This window comes from Chelonia mydas, chromosome 1, assembly GCF_015237465.2.
Source record: "Chelonia mydas isolate rCheMyd1 chromosome 1, rCheMyd1.pri.v2, whole genome shotgun sequence".
Lineage (NCBI taxonomy): Eukaryota > Metazoa > Chordata > Testudines > Cheloniidae > Chelonia > Chelonia mydas.
This window is the reverse complement of record NC_057849.1, coordinates 270,617,814-270,636,422: the sequence shown is the minus strand read 5'-3', so window position 1 is coordinate 270,636,422 and position 18,609 is coordinate 270,617,814. Positions and strand designations below refer to the sequence as shown.

The window sequence follows — 18,609 nt, the reverse complement described above, 5'->3', positions numbered from 1 at the left end:
ATGTGACTAGTCATTTTTGTCGCTCAATTCGAGACATAAAATCATAAAATAATAGGGTTGGAAGAGACCTCAGGAGATCATCTAGTCCAACCCTCTGCTCAAAGCAGGACCAACCCCAACTAAACCATCTCAGCCAGGGCTTTGTCAAGCCAGGCCTTAAAAACCTCTAAGGATGGAGATTCTACCACCTCCCTAGGTAACCCATTCCAGAGCTTCACCACCCTCCTAGTGAAGTATTTTTTTTCTAATATCCAACCTAGACCTCCCGCACTGCAATTTGAGACCATTGCTCCTTGTTCTGTCATCTACCACCACTGAGAACAGCCGAGCTCCATCCTCTTTGGAACCCCCCCTTCTCAAAAGGGCCAGAACTTAGGAGAGTTAGTGCTCAACATTTTCTGAAAATCAGGCCCCTTGAAGACGTCTCAAATTGGGCACCAAAAATTGAAGCACCCAAGGTCACTAGTCACTTTTGGAAATCAAATAAGCTTTGGGCCAAGACAGATTTCTGCAGGGCCTGAAGTGGCACAGCAGAAAGCCCTGCAGACAACATTTCAAGCATAAGACACAACATAGAAAAGGACACAGAAGGCTTGTGAGAGAGTCAAGATAGCATTATTTTGTGGGGAAGAAAGGGTGGAGGAGGATGCAAAAGCCAACAAGGTCCGAAATGTATGCAAGACCATGACGGTCACTGATGATCACGGAAAAAATAGCAGAAAACAGTTTATATCAGTTAGAACTTGGGAACAGAAAGATCAAGAACTGTAATCTTTGCAAAAATCTGGTTGCCAAGGAACTAACAAGGTTTTGCAATATGCCCACTCTGTGAGAGTCATAGTATACCAGCATTAATTTTATAGTGAATAACTAAGTTCAGAAATAAATTACTGACAAATTAATATTTTACATATTAAATATATCTCTTCGAGCAAAAATCTATTCATAAGCAGCTACATTTCGATAAGTAAACCTATCTATCAAAAATGGCACCAAAGGTAGGTATCTAATAGACCAACACGCAAAAAGCTCAAAGTGCATTTCTAGGATGTAATTGACAAATTATATAATTACATCTCTTTATACCTCAGCAAACTTTGTTTCCAGTTCAAAGTTACGTTCTTCCACTTGCTTTAAAGTATTTCTTAAGTGTTCATACATTCGTTGCGAGTGTTCAGCTCTCTGTCTTTCATTTAGTTCCTTCATTTCCAGCACAGTGATTTTCTTAGAAATAGAAACAATCTCACTGTTGGTAACTGCTTTTGTGGCCTTGTCCATGGCATTGTCACCCCCTATGTTCAATAATATTTTAATTAGGCTTAACAAGGTTTTCAAATTAGAAAAACAACAATGCAACTTCTTAAAGTAGCACAGGTACTTTTGATTTATGTCTATAAGGAACCAGAACACCGAAACAATTTTTGGAATTGGAAGAGCTAGGCATTTAACTAGTCCTCCCTCATCACACATCAGAAATCTAAAAAAATCTTATCCATTTTTAAGAAAACATTAGCTATGTAAGAAGATTCCAGGATTATCACACAGTCTGTATCACTCTGAAGTCTAGAATATTTGTTGAGTCCGTGTAAAATGATGGAAAGAGCAACAAGCATGGTTGAGAGCTCTTTTTCTTTAGACTAGAACAAAAGAATCTAAAAATAGCCATACTGGGTCAGACCAATGGTCCATCTAGCCCAGTATCATGTCTTCCAACAGCTGCCAATGCCAGGTGCCTCAGAGGGAATGACTAGAACAGGGTAATTATTGAGAGACCCATCAGGTCCCAACTTCTGACAGTCAGAGGCTAGGGACACCCAGAGCACAGGATTGCATCCCTAACCATCTTGCCTAATAGCCATTGATGGACCTATCCTTCAGGAACTTTTCTAATTCTTTTTTGAACCCAATTATACTTTTGGCCTTCACAACATCCCCTGGCAACGAGTTCTACATGTGTGAAGAAGTACTTCCTTTTGTTTATTTTAAATTGCTGTCTATTAATTTCATTGGGTAACCTCTGGTTCTTGTGTTATGTGAAGGTGTAAATGACACTTCCTTATTTACTTTCTCCACACCATTCATGATTTTATAGACCTCTGTCATATTCCCCTTTAGTCACCTCTTTTCCAAAATGACCAGTCCCATTCTTTTTAATTCCTCCTCATCTGGAAGCTGTTCCATACCCTCAGTCATTTTGTTGCCCTTCTCTGTACCTTTTCCAATTCTAATATATCTTTTTTGAGATAGGGTGACCGGAACTTTACGCAGTATTCAAGGTGTAGACGTACCACAGGTTCAATCATCACTGGGATTTGCTGTCTGCTACTGTCCAATTTTTAAGTTCTCAGCCATTTTCAGCATTTTTACACATTATGAATTACATCCATATGAAAGCATGGGATTTCACTTTGTAATTAACATAACAGGCACAACAGCAACCATTATCAATTAGACTGTATAACCATTTTCAATGTAACCTCTCATTTTTAGTTGCTCAGCTAGCAAATAACTGGCAGAAAATGAACAAAATGCTAAGTGAACAAACAAGGGTAGAAAAGATGACTACATAAGAGAGAAATCTGGGAAGTAAGTTTGACCCACACAACGTTACAGTTATTGAGAACATGAAAGTAGAATGTTGTAATTTATAAATCCAGGCAGAAGAAACCACTGTCCTGCAAACCACTTGTCCGGTTACTTGACTGATGTTCCAATCAGGACCCAGGGCCTCTGAATCAGATTCAACAGAGGTCACCTAAAAAGTCCCAATCCTTAATCCCAACCTTTAGCCCACTTGAAGGGAGGGTGACTGAAAGCTGTTGACACCACTTGGTGTCAGCAATTCCCCTGTGAGAGAACCAGGTGGTTCAGCAGCTGCTGGGTCAGAATGTATCTGCCCTGGGAGTGTACTACCAAAGGGGAAGAAAAGCCAGAACTGGCCACCTCACCAAGTCCACTTGCCATCAAGGCAGTGAAAAAGCATTGTTAAAAATGTTTTCTGGGTTTCAAGCTTTAACAAAATAATAGTATAGCTAACCTAACTAAACAGTAAAAAGTCTATTCTATTTGGTAAATACCAACCAAGAGGTTCTGTAAAAGACTAAAATATCCTAAACCTGAGTAAGGTTTTTGCATTAAAATTTTCTTAACCTCTGAATGAAGAGGAAATGAGGGAAATACATTATAATTTAATATAAAGTTTCGTAAAGGTATTTTGTTTTCAACCTTTATAAAAAATTAGTTTTTCAAAGGAAATACTGTATGTTTTTTACTGATATGAAAAAGCTTTTATACTTGCCCAACTTAGTTGTTTGGTCCCAAGCTTGTTCTACAGTGTGAAGTTTTTCTTTTGTGATTTCAAGTTCTTTATTTAATGAATTTATCTGTTCCTTCAAGGATGTATTCTCACTCTATATGGCAGAGACAAAATAATAGAGCAATGCAAGAGTAATGTGGTTGATGGTTAAAATATTATGGTTTGGCATAAACTATTAACTCATAATACAACAGCCTATGGTATCCAGTTCTTATACAATAATCAAAATGTTTGTCTTTGGCCCGTGTATGTTGTATGCTTCTATTTACCATGCATTTTTATCAATAAAACGTTAAACTCAAAGATTGACCTTTTTTGTTATAGAATACTAGGTACACGATGCTCAAGACTTAAAAACCAAAACCAAAATCCTTTATTGGTATTTTAAAATGTTCCCTCTCCCCCAGACCAAATGATGGCTGAAACGAATACTTTAAACCAGTACAACAAATAGGATCTTTATGTTGCTTTAAATGTTCATAATTAATTCCAAAAGAAACAAAAAAGGAGGAAAGGATTGTCAACTGTTTTGTTTTAAAATACTCTTATTTTAATTGGCTTAGTTTTCAAACACATTTCACACAATCTGTTCATGCTGAGAACTGCTTCTTAGTTTCAGACCTTTCAAATTACTGGGATAAGCAAAATAAGTAAACTTTTCTCTCAGTAAAAAAAACCCCCAACACATCTTAGGGAAACACACATTCTGCAGTTACCAATTATACATCCAACAGTTTGAAAACAAAGTCTGGAGTAACTGGCTACCTAGCACTTGTGGGCTAAATTGTCATCACCCTCAGAAAAATCTGTGGACAGGGTCATTACAAAGAGTTTTACCTCATGAGGATCTCCTTGAACTAGCCCCTCTGGTGGGATTAAATGGAAGGAGAGAGCATGGATTTTTGAAGAGAGCCCCCACTGCAGGAATAGGGGCAGTTTCATTGACCCCTATATCCCACTGTGACCATATTTTCTAAATCAAACGTAGGTCATTTTTGCTGTAACATTTTTACAGCATTATCGTTTTGAATGGTTATTTCTCAAAAGTACATTTGAAAAATATATATGCTGATATCAGTACTGCCAGCTTCTGATTCAGGCATGTGTTGTTCTTCTTGTTCCATGGAGCAGGAGGAGATTGTTTCCAATAACTCAGTGTTTGAATTTATCATGAAACATTGGATAAGAGTCATTAACATTCCTTGGGAAAAAGCATAGCTTTGGTTGCCTATATACATTCCACTTTTCTCATGTCCCCAAACACTACTGATCACACTAAACTATATTACCACTGGAGTGTTCCTGGTAAACAAAGATTTAGTTATATTTTGTATACCAGCATGATTTAAAACAATTTACAGTTACTAAAAACCCAAATGTTTTGATTGGTAAAATGAAAAAACAGGACATTTCAGGTGTTTTTCAAAAAAAAAGTTTGAAGGACACCAGGAGCTTCATTTGAAAAACAGGGACTATACCAGTTAAAATCATCTCTTTACCAACAAGACGGACAGTGGCTGGGTTCCCTTTGATTGCTCAATAACAATTACAAAAAGGAAAGCTTTACAATTTTTTGTTTTCCTGCCTAGATTTTGCTCTGAGTCCCTGAACCAGGGGTGGCCAACCTGAGCCTGAGAAGGAGCCAGAATTTACCAATGTACATTGCCAGAGAGCCACAGTAATACATCATCAGTCCCCCATCAGCTCCCCGACCCCGCTCCCAGCGCCTCCCACCCATCGACAGCCCCGCCAATCAGTGAATCCCCCTCCCTCCCCACACTTCTTGATCAGCTGTTTTGTGGTGTGCAGGAGGCTCTGGGGAGGGAGGGAGAAGAATGAGGGCATGGCAGGCTCAGGGGAGGGCACAGGAAGAGGTGGAGTGGGGGCAGGGCCTGTGGCAGAGCCAGCAGTTGAGCAGTGAGTACCCCCTGGCATATTGGAAAGTGGGAGCCTGTAGCTCCAGCTCCGGAGTCGGTGCCTATACAAGGAGCCGCATATTAATTTCTGAAGAGCCGCATGTGGCTCCGGAGCCACAGACTGGCCACCGCTGCCCTAACTCACTCACTGTCTCTCTCAGGTCTTACTAAAATTGCTTATCACTTTGGTGCTTAAGCAGAATATGACAGCTCTTTTACTTCACTCCCTCCAGCTCATATACTTTTCTCATAGCCACATGATTGCTTATTGCTGTTGCAGTTTCATTTGTCACCTCCAGTTTATCATTTTTGGTACTCACAAACATATCTTATCAAAATGCATAACTAAATTCCTTCTAATTTTTAAAGGTTTAATGCTGAGAATCACTTCTTACAGTTTATGAAGTTTAAAGTGTACTTAAAATTAAAATTGTTAGCTGAAATCAGCACTTCTGAGCTTGAACAGTGACACAGGCTGAAACAGAGCAGGAGATTCAATGTCAGATATTGTAAACCTGTTTTCTCCTTGGATACCAATTTGAATACTGAGAAAAACTGTATTACATATTTCCATGTATATGAATTTCTTACTGTGAGGAGCTCCAGCAATGGGACTTCCATAGGAGTGAGATAAGGGAAGAAGGCATGGTGTTACAGCTGCTACAGTGCCCTCCTCTTCTTAGGGCAGGTCTACAGTGGCAACTTACATCTGCATAGCTATATCTCTCAGGGGCATGAAAAATCCACACCTCTTAGTGACGCAGCTATGCTGACCTAAGCCCCGGTATAGACAGTGTCAGGTTGAAGGAAGAATTCTGGGGAGGTGGATTTACTACAGCAACAGGAAAACCCCTCCCATTGCTGTAATGAGTGTCTACACAGAAGCGCTACAGCGGTGCAGTTGCAGACATACCCTAAGTGGACCCAAGGGGGACAATCTGGCCCTATATATTTATATCTTTCTTCAACATAACAAAATGCAGTTATTTCCATAAGGGTCAAGAGTATCAAGTAACATTACCTCCATGTGCTCCAAGTTAGTTGTTCTCTGGACAAGCAAGTTATCGTTTTGTAGCATATCCCTGTATTTAGCAGTTAACTCATTATACTGCTTATTAGCCAGTTCTAGCTCAGACAGAGGCACACTGTCATCCAAAGCTTTTTGCAAAGCTGCAATCTTAAAGCTTGCCAGTTCCTATGAAAATAATTATATTATATTGGTTTACTGTATACTTGAAGCTTTTAAATTGCTACCATTCTCCTAAAATACTTACACACACACACACAGCTAAAGCAATGCTTGCTTCTTTTCCAAATACATCCAATACTAATACAAAAATAGTTTTGTAAGGACAATTATTTCACTATTACTTTTAGAACCTGGTCTGCCCCCACCCTTTTTTTCTATTTAAGAGATAAATTTCAAAATAATTCAGTAACAATTTATTGTAACGAAAGAGAACAGAAAACTGTCTCACAGAGAACAGACATAAATTAAATATGGAACTATAACAATATCAGTTATGTCATTGCAAATCTAACAGTTTGCTTAGGATGCTGAATACTATGCCTGACAGAACAGGGGTTATGTTGTATTTCTCCCTTTTTAAAATCCCAGCATTGATTCTTAATTTTATATATCACCTGTTGGTGTAACAAATCAATACCCGGTGCTGTGTTTATTTTTCTTATAACCACATGATTGCTTATTCCTGGTTCAGTTGCATTTGTCAGCTCCAGTTTATCATTTTTTGGTACTCTCAAACATATCTTTAAAGATTTAATGCTGAGAATCACTTCTTACAGTTTATGACGTTTAAATTGTATTTAAAATTAAAATAATTAGCTGAAATAAGCACTTCTGAGCCTGAACAGTGACACAGGCTGAAACAGAGCAGGATATTCAAAGTTAGACATTGTAAACCTGTTTTCCTTTTTGATACCAATTTGAATACTGAGAAAGCTGTATTACAGATCTTCTTGTATCCATATTAACATGCTATTTACATGTTAAAATATTTAACATCTAAACAGCAAAGTTCTTCTGATTGGTCAACCAGTATTATGGCAAGGTGTAATCTGTTTAATAATCTCTGATATTGTGCTTCTATTCTTCCAAAATCACAATCATGTCTTGTTTCCAATCAAACTAGCAATAGGAGACTCCAAAATGCCAATTTTAACTTAAATAAATATATGAAATTCACAAATGTTTCCAACTCGGTGTTCACCTTTCAGAATGCCGTACAATGCAAAATGAATGAAATTTTAATACAAAAGGTATACCACACAAGCCATACCTTGAATCGCTGCAAGTGTCCAATCTTTTCTCCAACTGCAGTCTCCACTGCTGTTAGTTCAGCCTTTTGTTTCTCATTTTCTTTTCTAAGGTGCCGCTCCATTTCAAGTAAAGTTGTATACTGCCTTGTCAGTGACCGTTCGTTCACTCTCAAGACTGTCATTTTTCTACTGTTTTCTGCAAGCAGTTTTTTGGTTTCATCCGTACCCAGCTGAAGTGCATCCAGTAAATTCTACAAAATCAATAACATATTACTATTGTGGTGTTCAAAACTTTTATAGCTTATGGAAATACATGCCAGTAAATAAACTAATCAGAGCTCAGTTCTGCTCAAACTTTCCTTGTTGAAATATTTTTTGCTACTTAGTTCTACTAGCAAAAAACATTCTACAACATTTGGAAAAAGAAAAGGAGTACTTGTGGCACCTTATGGCATCGGATGAAGTGAGCTATAGCTCACGAAAGCTTATGCTCAAATAAATTGGTGAGCTGTAGCTCACGAAAGCTTATGCTCAAATAAATTGGTTAGTCTCTAAGGTGCCACAAGTACTCCTTTTCTTTTTGCGAATACAGACTAACACGGCTGCTACTCTACAACATTTGGATAATTAATTGACAGGAATTTTGTTTAAGGCAGGCATTTTCTAAGGCTAGAAGGACATGGATATTTCTCAACTCATTTCTCGTCATCAAAGGCTGGGTGGAAGAATTATTGTTTTTCTACCCCCTCACTTAACCTGTCAAAAGGGTGTATGATGTGGCTTTTACTTTCTGAATCAAAACATTTTTCTGTTTGATTGTTTTCTAAATCAAAAAAATTTCCCAGTGACGCTTGCCTCTACAGAAACTCTTTTACAAGGAATTTTCCAGTTTGAAAGGTCAATAATACTAGCGCTGCATGGAGACTGGAATTTCCCACTCATGGAAAATTTCACATTTCTCAAAAAATAAAGGAGTCAGTGCTCCAGAAGCCCTGAGAATCCCAGCTCCATGGCAACTCACATGGTGGCTGCTGAGGAGATAGAAGCCTGGGAGCTGGAGGAGCTTGGGAAGTGGGTCTGTCATAGTTTCCAGGCTCCTGACTCCCTGCGGGTCGAAAGACTGGAAGCCCTGGGAACCCCAGCTCTACTGCAGCCCTCCAGGCAGGCTGCCAAGCGAGCTGGCAGAAAACTAGGCAAGTTTCCTTCAGAAAACTGCCTTATTCCACAGCAATGTGTTGATTTTGATGCATTGTCATTGTCCTGACCATGCTGGAAGACAGACGAGGCAATGAATATGGTTTAATTAAGCCGCAATGTTATTCACTTAACATATCTGGGAATACCTGGCAATAAATTGTACAGTGAAGGTTACCATTATTTCCTTAATTGTTTCCACCTACTTGGGAGGCTGCCATCGTACCTCCCCTTTCCCAATTTGGTCCCAACCAGCTTGCTGCTGAGGCCTCAGCACCTACCCCTCAGATGAGGTTTAACGGAGGCCTGGAAAAAGCAAGAGGGTTGTCTTCTCACTGTACCAGACTTTAGGAAACCTAACCCTCCCTTTCCTAGCTTCCTCAGAGGATGCTTTCCATTAAATCTACTTCATCAGAGAACTACATCCCCTTTCTACTAAGTACTTGCACTGGACACCTGCCACGCGTTACTGACTAAGTGGCAACACGTTGTCTGAAACTCCTTACCCCACTGGGTACTGTGGGGAAGACAAAAAGATTATAATAAAACTGTCCCGTCTCAGCAAATTTGGCAGCGTGGGAAAAAGTTCCTTCCCAGACCTGAAAGCAAAACGGCTACTACCATAACATCCACAGCAGATCATGAAAAATGTGGTCCTACTCTAGTTCCAGAGGTGTTGCTAGCTCATGTTTGGGGAGGGAGGGAGGGAGGGAGAGAGAGAGAGAGCATGAGCGGGCTTCTCTGGAATTGCCTCGGGTATAAATACCTCGAATTCCCTCAGGCACCTGGAGGGGCAGTGTCCCTGATCTGGTCCTGCCTCTCCTGGTTCCTCCCAGCTCTGTCCAGGTACATTTCCACCTCACCCCAATTGCAGAGGGGGCCCTTAAAGAAGCAGTAACCTCTTTTCTTTCAGCTGACCCACTGCATTCAGTTGTAGTGAGCACATTTTCCAACAAAAAAAAAAAAAAAGAGGAAGTTATTTACCTGTAACTGTACTTTCTTCGAGATGCGTGGCCCCTATTTGTATTCCGCTATGGGTTATGCATGCACACTATGTGCACAGAGCTGGAGAATTTGGAAGTATTGTCTTTTTGGTCCAACGTGCACCCTGGCTCATCTCTGTGCCTCCAACCAAGGGGATAAAGGGCAGAGCAGACTGACCATCTCTCCAGTTCCTTCTCCACCATGAATCAGAGATTCAAAGCAATGGGGAAGGAGGGCAGGTAGTGGAATACAGATATGGACCACACATCTTGAAGAATCTACAGTTACAGGTAAGTAAGTAACAACTTCTTCTTCTTCTTCGAGTGATGGTCCCTATTGTATTCCTCTGTAGGTAACTTAAGTAGGAGGAGGGTGTGAGCATGAAGATGGTAGGGCTGAGAGAAGGATAGCTGTTCCATAGGAGGCACTAGCAGAGGAGTCCTGAACTAGGCCACAATGTCTCGCAAAGGCATGAATGGAGCCCTACTTGGCTACTTTGCAGATATCTAGCAAGATACCTCCTGAAGTGACACCATAGTCCCTGCTTGTGCTCCCGTGGAACGAGGTGTTACCTCATGGGATGGAAGGGAAGGTTCAATAGTTGAGAATAAAGTAGAATGCAGCCAGAGAGCCATTTGGCACTCCTCTGGATGGAGACTGCTTGTCCCGAGTCTTTCTGTTATAGTGACAAATAGTCTCGGGGAGTTCCTGATTGGTCTTGTTCTGTGTAGGTAAAAGGCCAAGCAAGGCCCAGTGCTTAATTTTTGCCAGGGTTAACCCTGGCACCTCTAAGCTTGGCAGTTTATAGAACCGCACCTCTAGGCTTGCTGCATCAGTTATGAATGTAAAAAATTGCTTGAGCCCCGGCACCTCTTTCATTACAAATTAAAGACCGCCAGGGCCTGCTGGACATCAAGGATGTGGAGTCTCTGATCCTCTGAGGAAGTATGTGGTTTATGTAAGAACACAGGTAAGTGGATCAACTGATTCAAGAGAAATTCTGAACTGTGGGGGTGAGTTTGGAGTGTAAATGTAACAAAACCTTACTGTTATGGAATACAATGTAAGGAAGATCCAACATCATTACTCCAAGCTCGCCAGCCCTTCTGGCTTAGGTGATGGGTACAACGAATGCGACCGTCACAGAGAGAAGGGATATGGAGCAGGAAGCTAGGGTTTCAAAGGGTGGCCATGTGAGTGCTGAGAGAGCAAAATGCAAACCGCATAGAGGGGCAGGCTTATGAATAGGCAGAAAGGTTCTGATTAGGCCCTTCCAAACTCTGGTCGTCAGTAGGTGAGTGAAGACCGAGTAACCCTGAGAAGAAGGATGGTACACACTAATCTCTGCCAGCTGGACAGGCCTTTAGAGAAAGGATGTAGTCTAAAATGAGAGGGATTTCTGCTTTTTCTGTGCCCCAGAAGAAAAACAACTCCATTTAGCCAGGTAACCTCGTCTAGTGGAATCCTTCCTACTATTAAAAGTATGTCTCATATGGCTGCAGAACATGAGCATTTTAAGGTCAATGCTCATCCAAAAACCAAGCCTTGATGTGAAGCAAATGCAGATTGGGGTGCTTGATCTTGCCATTCTGCTGGGTCGGGAGCTTGGGAAATGCTGGGAGAATGATCAGAACTGTGGATGACATGCGCTGGAGATCTGGGAACCAAAACTGTCTGGGCCAGTAGGGTGATCAGGATAATCCAAGCCCTGTCCTGCCGGATTTTGTGTAGAAGTTGTGGCAGGCGCAGTAGCAGAGGAAATGTGTAGTTCGGGTGATCTGACTAAGGGAGAAGTAGAGCATCACCTTGGAAGTGGCAACCAAGGCTCTTGAGCAGTATGTGATGCATTTGCTATTTGTTATGAAGATGAACAGATCCCTGGTTGGGATTCCCCATAGATCAAAGATACTGCACAGTACTGAGTCATGAGGTTCCCACTTGTGGTCAACTGCAAAATTTCTGCTGAGGGAATCCGTGATCATATTTTGATTTCCGGGAAGGTAGGCTGCTGATGGGGTGATTTAGTTGCTGATGCACCAGTTCCACAAGCTGACCGTTTCTGCACACAGGGAGATGGATCTTGCTCCTTCCTGCTTCTTGATGTGGAAGACAGTCGTAACGTTGCCTCACAGCATAAGGACATGGTGACAGCACATTGTGACAGGTTTCAATTGGTCCACCAAGCCGCTGGGGGGCGGTGGGGAGCTACTGCCTCACTGGCAGGCGTTGGTCACACCTTTCTCTCACTAGGGAATTAGCGGAGGGATGTGCGCCGGCCAGAGTCAGTGGTGTGCCCCTCAGGCAGGGGGAGAGCTGGCAAGAGTCTGTAGCGCACTCCTTAAGCAGGGGAATGCTCGCAAGAGTCAGTGGCGTTGTCGGGATTCTGCTACCCAAGGCGAGTTGGCCGGGGTAGGGGAACGCAAGCCCACCCAACTCCACCGCGTTCCAGCCCAGGGTCCCGCCACTGGGTCAGCGCGGAGCCATCTGCAACACACTGACCAAACAGACCCACCGCACTGTGCAGTTGTGCCCCTGGGCTACTTCCTACCCAGTCTCTCGAGCGGGTCCCTCTGGCCTCTCCAGCTCGTCAGGGTATTCAGCTGCTGGCAGCTCCAGCTCCCCCTCCACGTCAGGCTCATGCTGGCCTGGGTTTACTGCCTGGCTCCTCCAGTTCCTCCGGGTACTCGGCGGCTGGCAGTCCAGGTAGCCCCAGTCGTTCCTTCAGGTCAGGTTTCTCCTGGTCCAGGGCCTCCCCTGGCTCGGCAGCAAGGTCTGAAGGGAACAGCCAGCAGTCTGTCTCTGTCTCCCTCCCTGGTGCTGCCCTGACTGGGCTAAGGGCCCCGCCCTTTGTACTTCCTGTTTCACCCCTCCCCTTCTGGGGGTTGGAGTAAGCTTGGTCTTGCCCCGCCCACTCAGGCTGAGAGAGTCACTCTTTACCCTCTAGTTCGGAGGGAAGCCACCCTGACTCCCTACATACTCCACCGCTCAAATCCAGCTCCCGACCATCGGAGCTGGCGTCCTCACCCTTCCCGAGGCGGGATAGAAAGTCCACATTGGGGTTGTCCCTTCCCGCCCGATGGTGAATCATGAAGGCATAGGGCTGCACAGCTAGATACCACTGCATAAGCCTGGCATTAGTGTCCGTCATCTTATTCAGCCACTTCAGGGGTGCACAGTCGTAACCAGTATAAAGGGGGCCCCGAGGAGGTAGCAGCGGAGGGCGTCGACCATCCACTTAACTGCTAGGGCCTCTTTCTCCACGACAGAGTAGTTCCATTCTCTGGGGAACAGCTTCCAACTGAGGTAAACAATAGGGTGTTCCTCCCCATCCACCTCCTGTGAGAGGACTGCCCCAAGCCCTACTCCTGAGGCATCGGTCTGAACGATGAAGTCACGACAAAAGTCAGGGGCTGAAGAGTACTCGCTTGCTTACACAGCCGTTCTTTGATAGTTTGATACTTCTCACATTCGTAAGACCAACACACTCGGCGGGAGCTGTCTTTGGTCAGAAGCTCCGTCAGAGGAGCAGTAATGCTTGCGAAGTGGGGTACAAACCGCCGGTAATAACCAGCTAAGCCCAAGAATTGATGCACCTGCCTCTTCGTGGTCGGCGCCCAATATTCCTGGAGTGCTTGGACTTTCCCGATGATGGGACGTACTTGTCCCTGGCCCAAGGTGTACCCCAGGTAGGCCGTTTTCTCCCACCCAATTCAGCATTTTTTTGGATTGGCCTTCAGCCTGGCTGCGCGGAGGTCCCTGAGGACAGGCGCTACTTGGTTGAGATGTTCTTCCCAGCTGCTGCCATAGATGACCACATTGTCCAAGTAGGCCACAGCGTTCTTGGTGTGTGGTTGCAAAATCCGATCCATCAAGCGCTGGAAGGTTGCCCTGGCCCCATAGAGGCCAAAAGGTATCCGGGTGAAATGGTACAGACCCTGAAGGGGTGGCAAACACTTTCTTCTCCTTGGACCTGGGATCCAAGGGTATCTGCCAGTACCCCTTTGTGAGATCTAGCATGGTGATATAACAGGCCTCTCCGAGCCGGTCGAGGAGCTCATCGACGCAGGGCATCGGATAGGTGTCAAACTTTGAAATGGCGTTTACCCTTCAGAAGTCAATGCAAAACCGCTGGCTCCCATCCGGCTTTGGTACGAGGATGATGGGGCTCCACCATTTGCTCTGGGAGCGCTCAGTAACACGCAGCTCCAACATTGCCTGGACTTCCTCCTCTACGGCCTCCTGCATTCGCCTGGGCAATGGCCGGGTTACCTCTCGGAACACCACCTCGGGTTCATTCTGGATCACATGGTAGGTGAGCGTAGTCCACCTGGGTTTAGTGGTGAATGCCCTGGGGAACGCCCTCACTAAGCAGAGGGTCTGTTCTTGCTGCTCAAATGTGAGCATCTCTGCTAGTGGGGGCTCACCATTATCTGACTCCTCTCGAGGTTGTGGCCCTAGGTCCGGTTCGGGGGGGGTATGGGGCAATTAGCAGTCCTTCCCATTCCCTTCAGGGTTTTAAGAGATTTACATGATATATCTGTTTTTCCTTACGGTGACCAGGTTGCTGGATATCATAGGTGACAGGTCCCACCCGGCGGAGGACCTCATACGGGCCCTGCCAGCGGGCAAAAAGTTTTGATTCCTCCGAAGGGAGCACGAGGAGTACTCGGTCCCCTGGTGCAAATGATCGGGCGGAGCAGTTGGTCCCACTGGCAGAGGTCCTGGATGGGAAAGCATCACAACATTCCCTTCAGGATCCGGTTAAAACGTTCGACAAACCTGTCAGTCTGGGGATGGTAGACCGAGGTCTGCAGTTTCTTAATCCCTAACAGGGCACATACCTGACGGAACAGCTTAGAGGTGAAGTTGGTCCCTTGATCAGTGAGTATCTCCCGTGGGAGGCCCACCCTGGCAAAGATCTTCACGAGTTCCGCAGCGATGGTGTGGGCGGTGATACTTCTTAAGGGGACGGCCTCGGGGAAGCGGGTGGCATAGTCCATCAGGACAAGGATGTATTGATGGCCCGCCTTACTTTTTGGAAAAGGCCCCACCAGGTCCATCGCTACCCGCTCAAATGGTAAACCTACGACTGGTAAAGGGATGAGGGGGGCCTTCCGAACCCCTGCCAGAGCTACGTGTTGGCAGTCCGGGCACGACACACAGTAATCCTTCACCTCACAGTGGACACTGGGCCAGAAGAACCTGGCCAGGACCCTAGCCGCAGTTTTTTCCTGCCTTAAATGGCCTGCAGCTGGGATGTCATGTGCAAGCTTCAGTACAGCCCAATGATGAATGCGGGGAACCACAAGTTGGGTCCGGACCTCTTGGGTCTGGGGGTCTTGATCAATGCAGTAGAGCCGCTCGTGACTGAGTTCAAACCTAGGCCATTGGGTGGCGTGCTGGGCATCCACGACCTCACCATCCACCCAGGCCAGCTGCTCATAGGCAAATCGGAGCGTAGGGTCCTCCCTTTGATCTCAGCTAAAGTCCAAAAGGTCAGGAGGGGGGCCAGCCATTTTGAGGCCATCTTGCCTGGGTGTGGGAACTGGGACAACTCCGGGGTCAGACCTCGCGTCGGGGCCTGTCTCCATCTCAGGTGGAGCTCCCTTGAATGCCTCTTCTGTGGGTAGGGATCGGAGCACCTCAATGAAGTCTGGCCAGTTGCGGCCCAGAATAACCGGGTAGGCAAGGGATGACGCCACTGGCACGTTCATTAACTGAGTTGCTCCATTCACCGTGATAGGGACCTGAACTGTGGGGTATGGTTTCACATCTCCATGTATGCACTAAATCCATACCTCCCGAATGGTCCGCTCGGTGTCCGGGAGGAGCGCTGGCGGACAAGGGTCTGCCCACAGCCCAAATCAACTAGACCAATAACGTGGGTCCCGACAACTTCCATTGTTAAACCCTGGATTTGTGCTGGAAATGGCCCACCTTGATTATCATACACATTGTAAGGAGAGTGATCACTTTAGATAAGCTATTACCAGCAGGAGAGTGGGGTGGGGGGAGGTATTTTTTCATGCTTTGTGTGTATAAAAAGATCTTCTACACTTTCCACAGTATGCATCGGATGAAGTGAGCTGTACCTCACGAAAGCTTATGCTCAAATAAATTGGTTAGTCTCTAAGGTGCCACAAGTACTCCTTTTCTTTTTACTCTTTACTTATTAATTAACCCAGAATAAGTATTAATACGGGGGGGGGGGGGGAACAGCTGTGCATATCTGTCTATCAGTGTTATAGAGGGCGAACAATTTATGAGTTTACCCTGTATAAGCTTTATACAAAATTGATTTACTTGGGGTTTGGACTCCATTGGGAGCTGGGTATCGGAGTGCTTGAGACAGGAGCACTTCTTAAGCTGTTTTTAGTTAAGCTTGCAACTCGTGGGGGACGTGGTTCAGACTTGGATCTGTGTTTGCAGCAGGTGAGCGTGTCTGGCTTAAACAAGACAAGGCACTGAAGTCCCAAGGTGGCAGGGAAAACGCGCTCACAGGTAGTCTAGGCACATCAGGTGGCACTCCCAAAGGGGTTTCTGTGATCCAACCCGTCACAGACAGTGCCATAGAAGATGGTGCCATGGTTAGCCGGTGAATGGTCCTTGTCGATGCCAAAGGATCATGACATTTGGGAGGTGCCAAGGATGACGGTAAAGACAGATCACGTTCTCGTACCAATGGAGCCCAATTTTTATGGGATTTCTTGCCAAGCCTCTGGGCTGCGGACATACTAAATGCAATTGGGCTGAGGTACTGGGCTTGCTCAGAGCTGAATCCGAGGAAGACTTAGCCTCATGCTTAGGAGAGTGCTTTCTGGGTTCCCGAGAAGATCCAGCCAGGGAGCCTATAGGGGTAATTTTCTGCCACCAGTGTCAGAATTAGCAGGAGGAAGCTCACTCCTTGCTGAGTCAGGCTGATATGTGGGGGCGGGAGGAATTCCCCAGCGTGGGTCTGATTGAGGACTCCTAACCTTTTCCATGAGGTGTTTTCGAAGGCACAGTTCTTGTCCTTTTCAGGTATGGCTGGGGAACGAGTGGCAGATACTGCATCTCACTGCAGTGTAAGCTTCCTAGAGGCAGTATAGGCAGAGCTGGTGGTTATCTTTGACTAAGAAGGATCGCAGGCAGGAAGCGTAGAGTCTGAGGCCCAGAGTCCTAGGCATAGTCCAGTACTCTGTGAGGGTACTGGGGGGAAGGGGGAAGTGTTCCCCCAAAGTTTAATCTAGCCCTAAGAACTGAGAAAACACTTCAACTATTAACTGTACAAGATGCTAAAAACTATTTATAAAGTTAAATCTTATCTTAAGGGATCAAGCTGAAGCTAGGACACAGAGAGGTGCCGATCCATATGATGCAGCGGTGAGAAGGAACTGGAGAGGTGGTCAGTCCACCCCTCCTTATATCCCCTTAGTTGAAGGCATGAGGTGAGACAGGGTGCACGTGCGGACCAATGGATACCACTTTCAAATTCACGGGCTCCGGGTGCATGCGTAATCCACAATAGAATACAATAGGAACCATCACTCGAAGGAGAACATTTTGTTGGAAAACTTCTGACCATCTCTAGTCAAAACTTCATATGTATAAACACGAATATTTTAAAATACATTAACATACCGTATATACTTGTTCATTAGCCCATTTGTTTATAAGCTGATACCCCAAGATGGATAGGTAAAAACAGTAAAAACTGTATGATCCTATATTTCAGGGGTTGGCAAACTTTGACTCCTGGCCCCTTCAGGGTAAGCCACTGGTGGGTCGGGACGTTTTGTTTACCTGGAATGTTCATAGGCATGGAGCCCCTCAGCTCCCTGTGGCCGTGGTTCGCCATTCCCAGCCAATGGAAGCCGCAGGAACGGCGAACCGTGGCCACAGGGAACTGAGGGGGCTCCATGCTTGCAGACGCTCCAGGTAAACAAAACAACAATGTATTAGATATTCAATTCAATGATTTCATAGAGTTTAAAATCATCAAATTTTGGTGTAGCCCCTTTTATAAGCCGAGCCCTGCTCTTTGATGCGTCACTTTTTACCAAAAATATTCGGCTTATGAACTAGTATATATGGTACCTCCTCTGCGAACAGATTTATGTGCTAGTGACTCTGGAAATGAAAGATATCTGGAAAAACAGATTCTTCAAAAGAAACAAGTAATTTTTGGATAGCACTATAAATGTATCAGGTGTTTAAATATGTATTTAAAGATTTTCCAAGAGAAAAATTCAAAATATCCTAATTTCACTGCTGTGTACTCCAGAAATTCTAGAGACTCAGAGTGGGATACTTTAATAATTTAATTATGCTGTAGGTTCTTTTAAAGAATTTTTACCTTTTCCCTATTACCCCCAAGAAAGAGACCTAAAATTCAGGCTTTTGCTTGTGCTACAAAGGACAGAGGATTTTGTCTTTTGGGGGGGGTTTTATGACGCAAGTGAAAATGTTAGGAGAATGAATGTTCTAGCTTTTGGATATACATTTAGGTCATAGTTGCTTCAAAAAATAACTTAAAAAAATCAGTCAAGGATCTACAAAAATGATTGCAAGTGATACAGTGGGAGACAAGCAGTCTTCTGAATTTCATAGTCTGATATAGTGCTTAATTTGTGCCAGGAATTGCCAAGGCTAAGCCCCACTAGGCTTGGCAGTTCATAGCCCTGGCACCTCTGGGCTTACCACGTCAGTTATGAAAGTCAAAAATTGCTTGAGGCCCGGCACCTCTTTCACTACAAATTAAACACTTGCTCCTAACATAATACACTGGGTCAAATTTAGCCATGATATAAGCAAGTATGACATCGCTAATTAAGCAACAAGAACTTGCAGCCTCTTATGGGCTGAATTTGGTCTATTATTATACTATCCGTGCCAACAGTTTAAATATATTAAATTAATAAAACACAATGTGCATAAATA

General features: G+C 44.5%; 1 protein-coding gene across 17 annotated transcripts in view; it reads right to left on the bottom strand.

Moving 5' to 3' along the window:
* The window catches only part of LOC102937637 (centrosomal protein of 290 kDa), a 115,147-nt gene that overhangs the window by 36,516 nt on the left and 60,022 nt on the right, over positions 1 to 18,609 (bottom strand). For 16 of the 17 annotated variants that reach the window (XR_006290857.1, XM_043546457.1, XM_043546463.1 and 13 more), the window contains 4 exons: positions 7,533 to 7,763; positions 6,254 to 6,427; positions 3,299 to 3,410; positions 1,087 to 1,292 (listed from right to left, as the gene is read on the bottom strand). Coding sequence is in view for 16 of the 17 variants with exons in the window: in XM_043546457.1 (XP_043402392.1) it covers positions 1,087 to 1,292; positions 3,299 to 3,410; positions 6,254 to 6,427; positions 7,533 to 7,763 (723 nt within the window). In the remaining variant the exon portion in view is untranslated. The remainder of the gene's footprint in view (positions 1 to 1,086; positions 1,293 to 3,298; positions 3,411 to 6,253; positions 6,428 to 7,532; positions 7,764 to 18,609) is intronic. The other variant, XM_043546495.1, reaches the window with a different exon arrangement.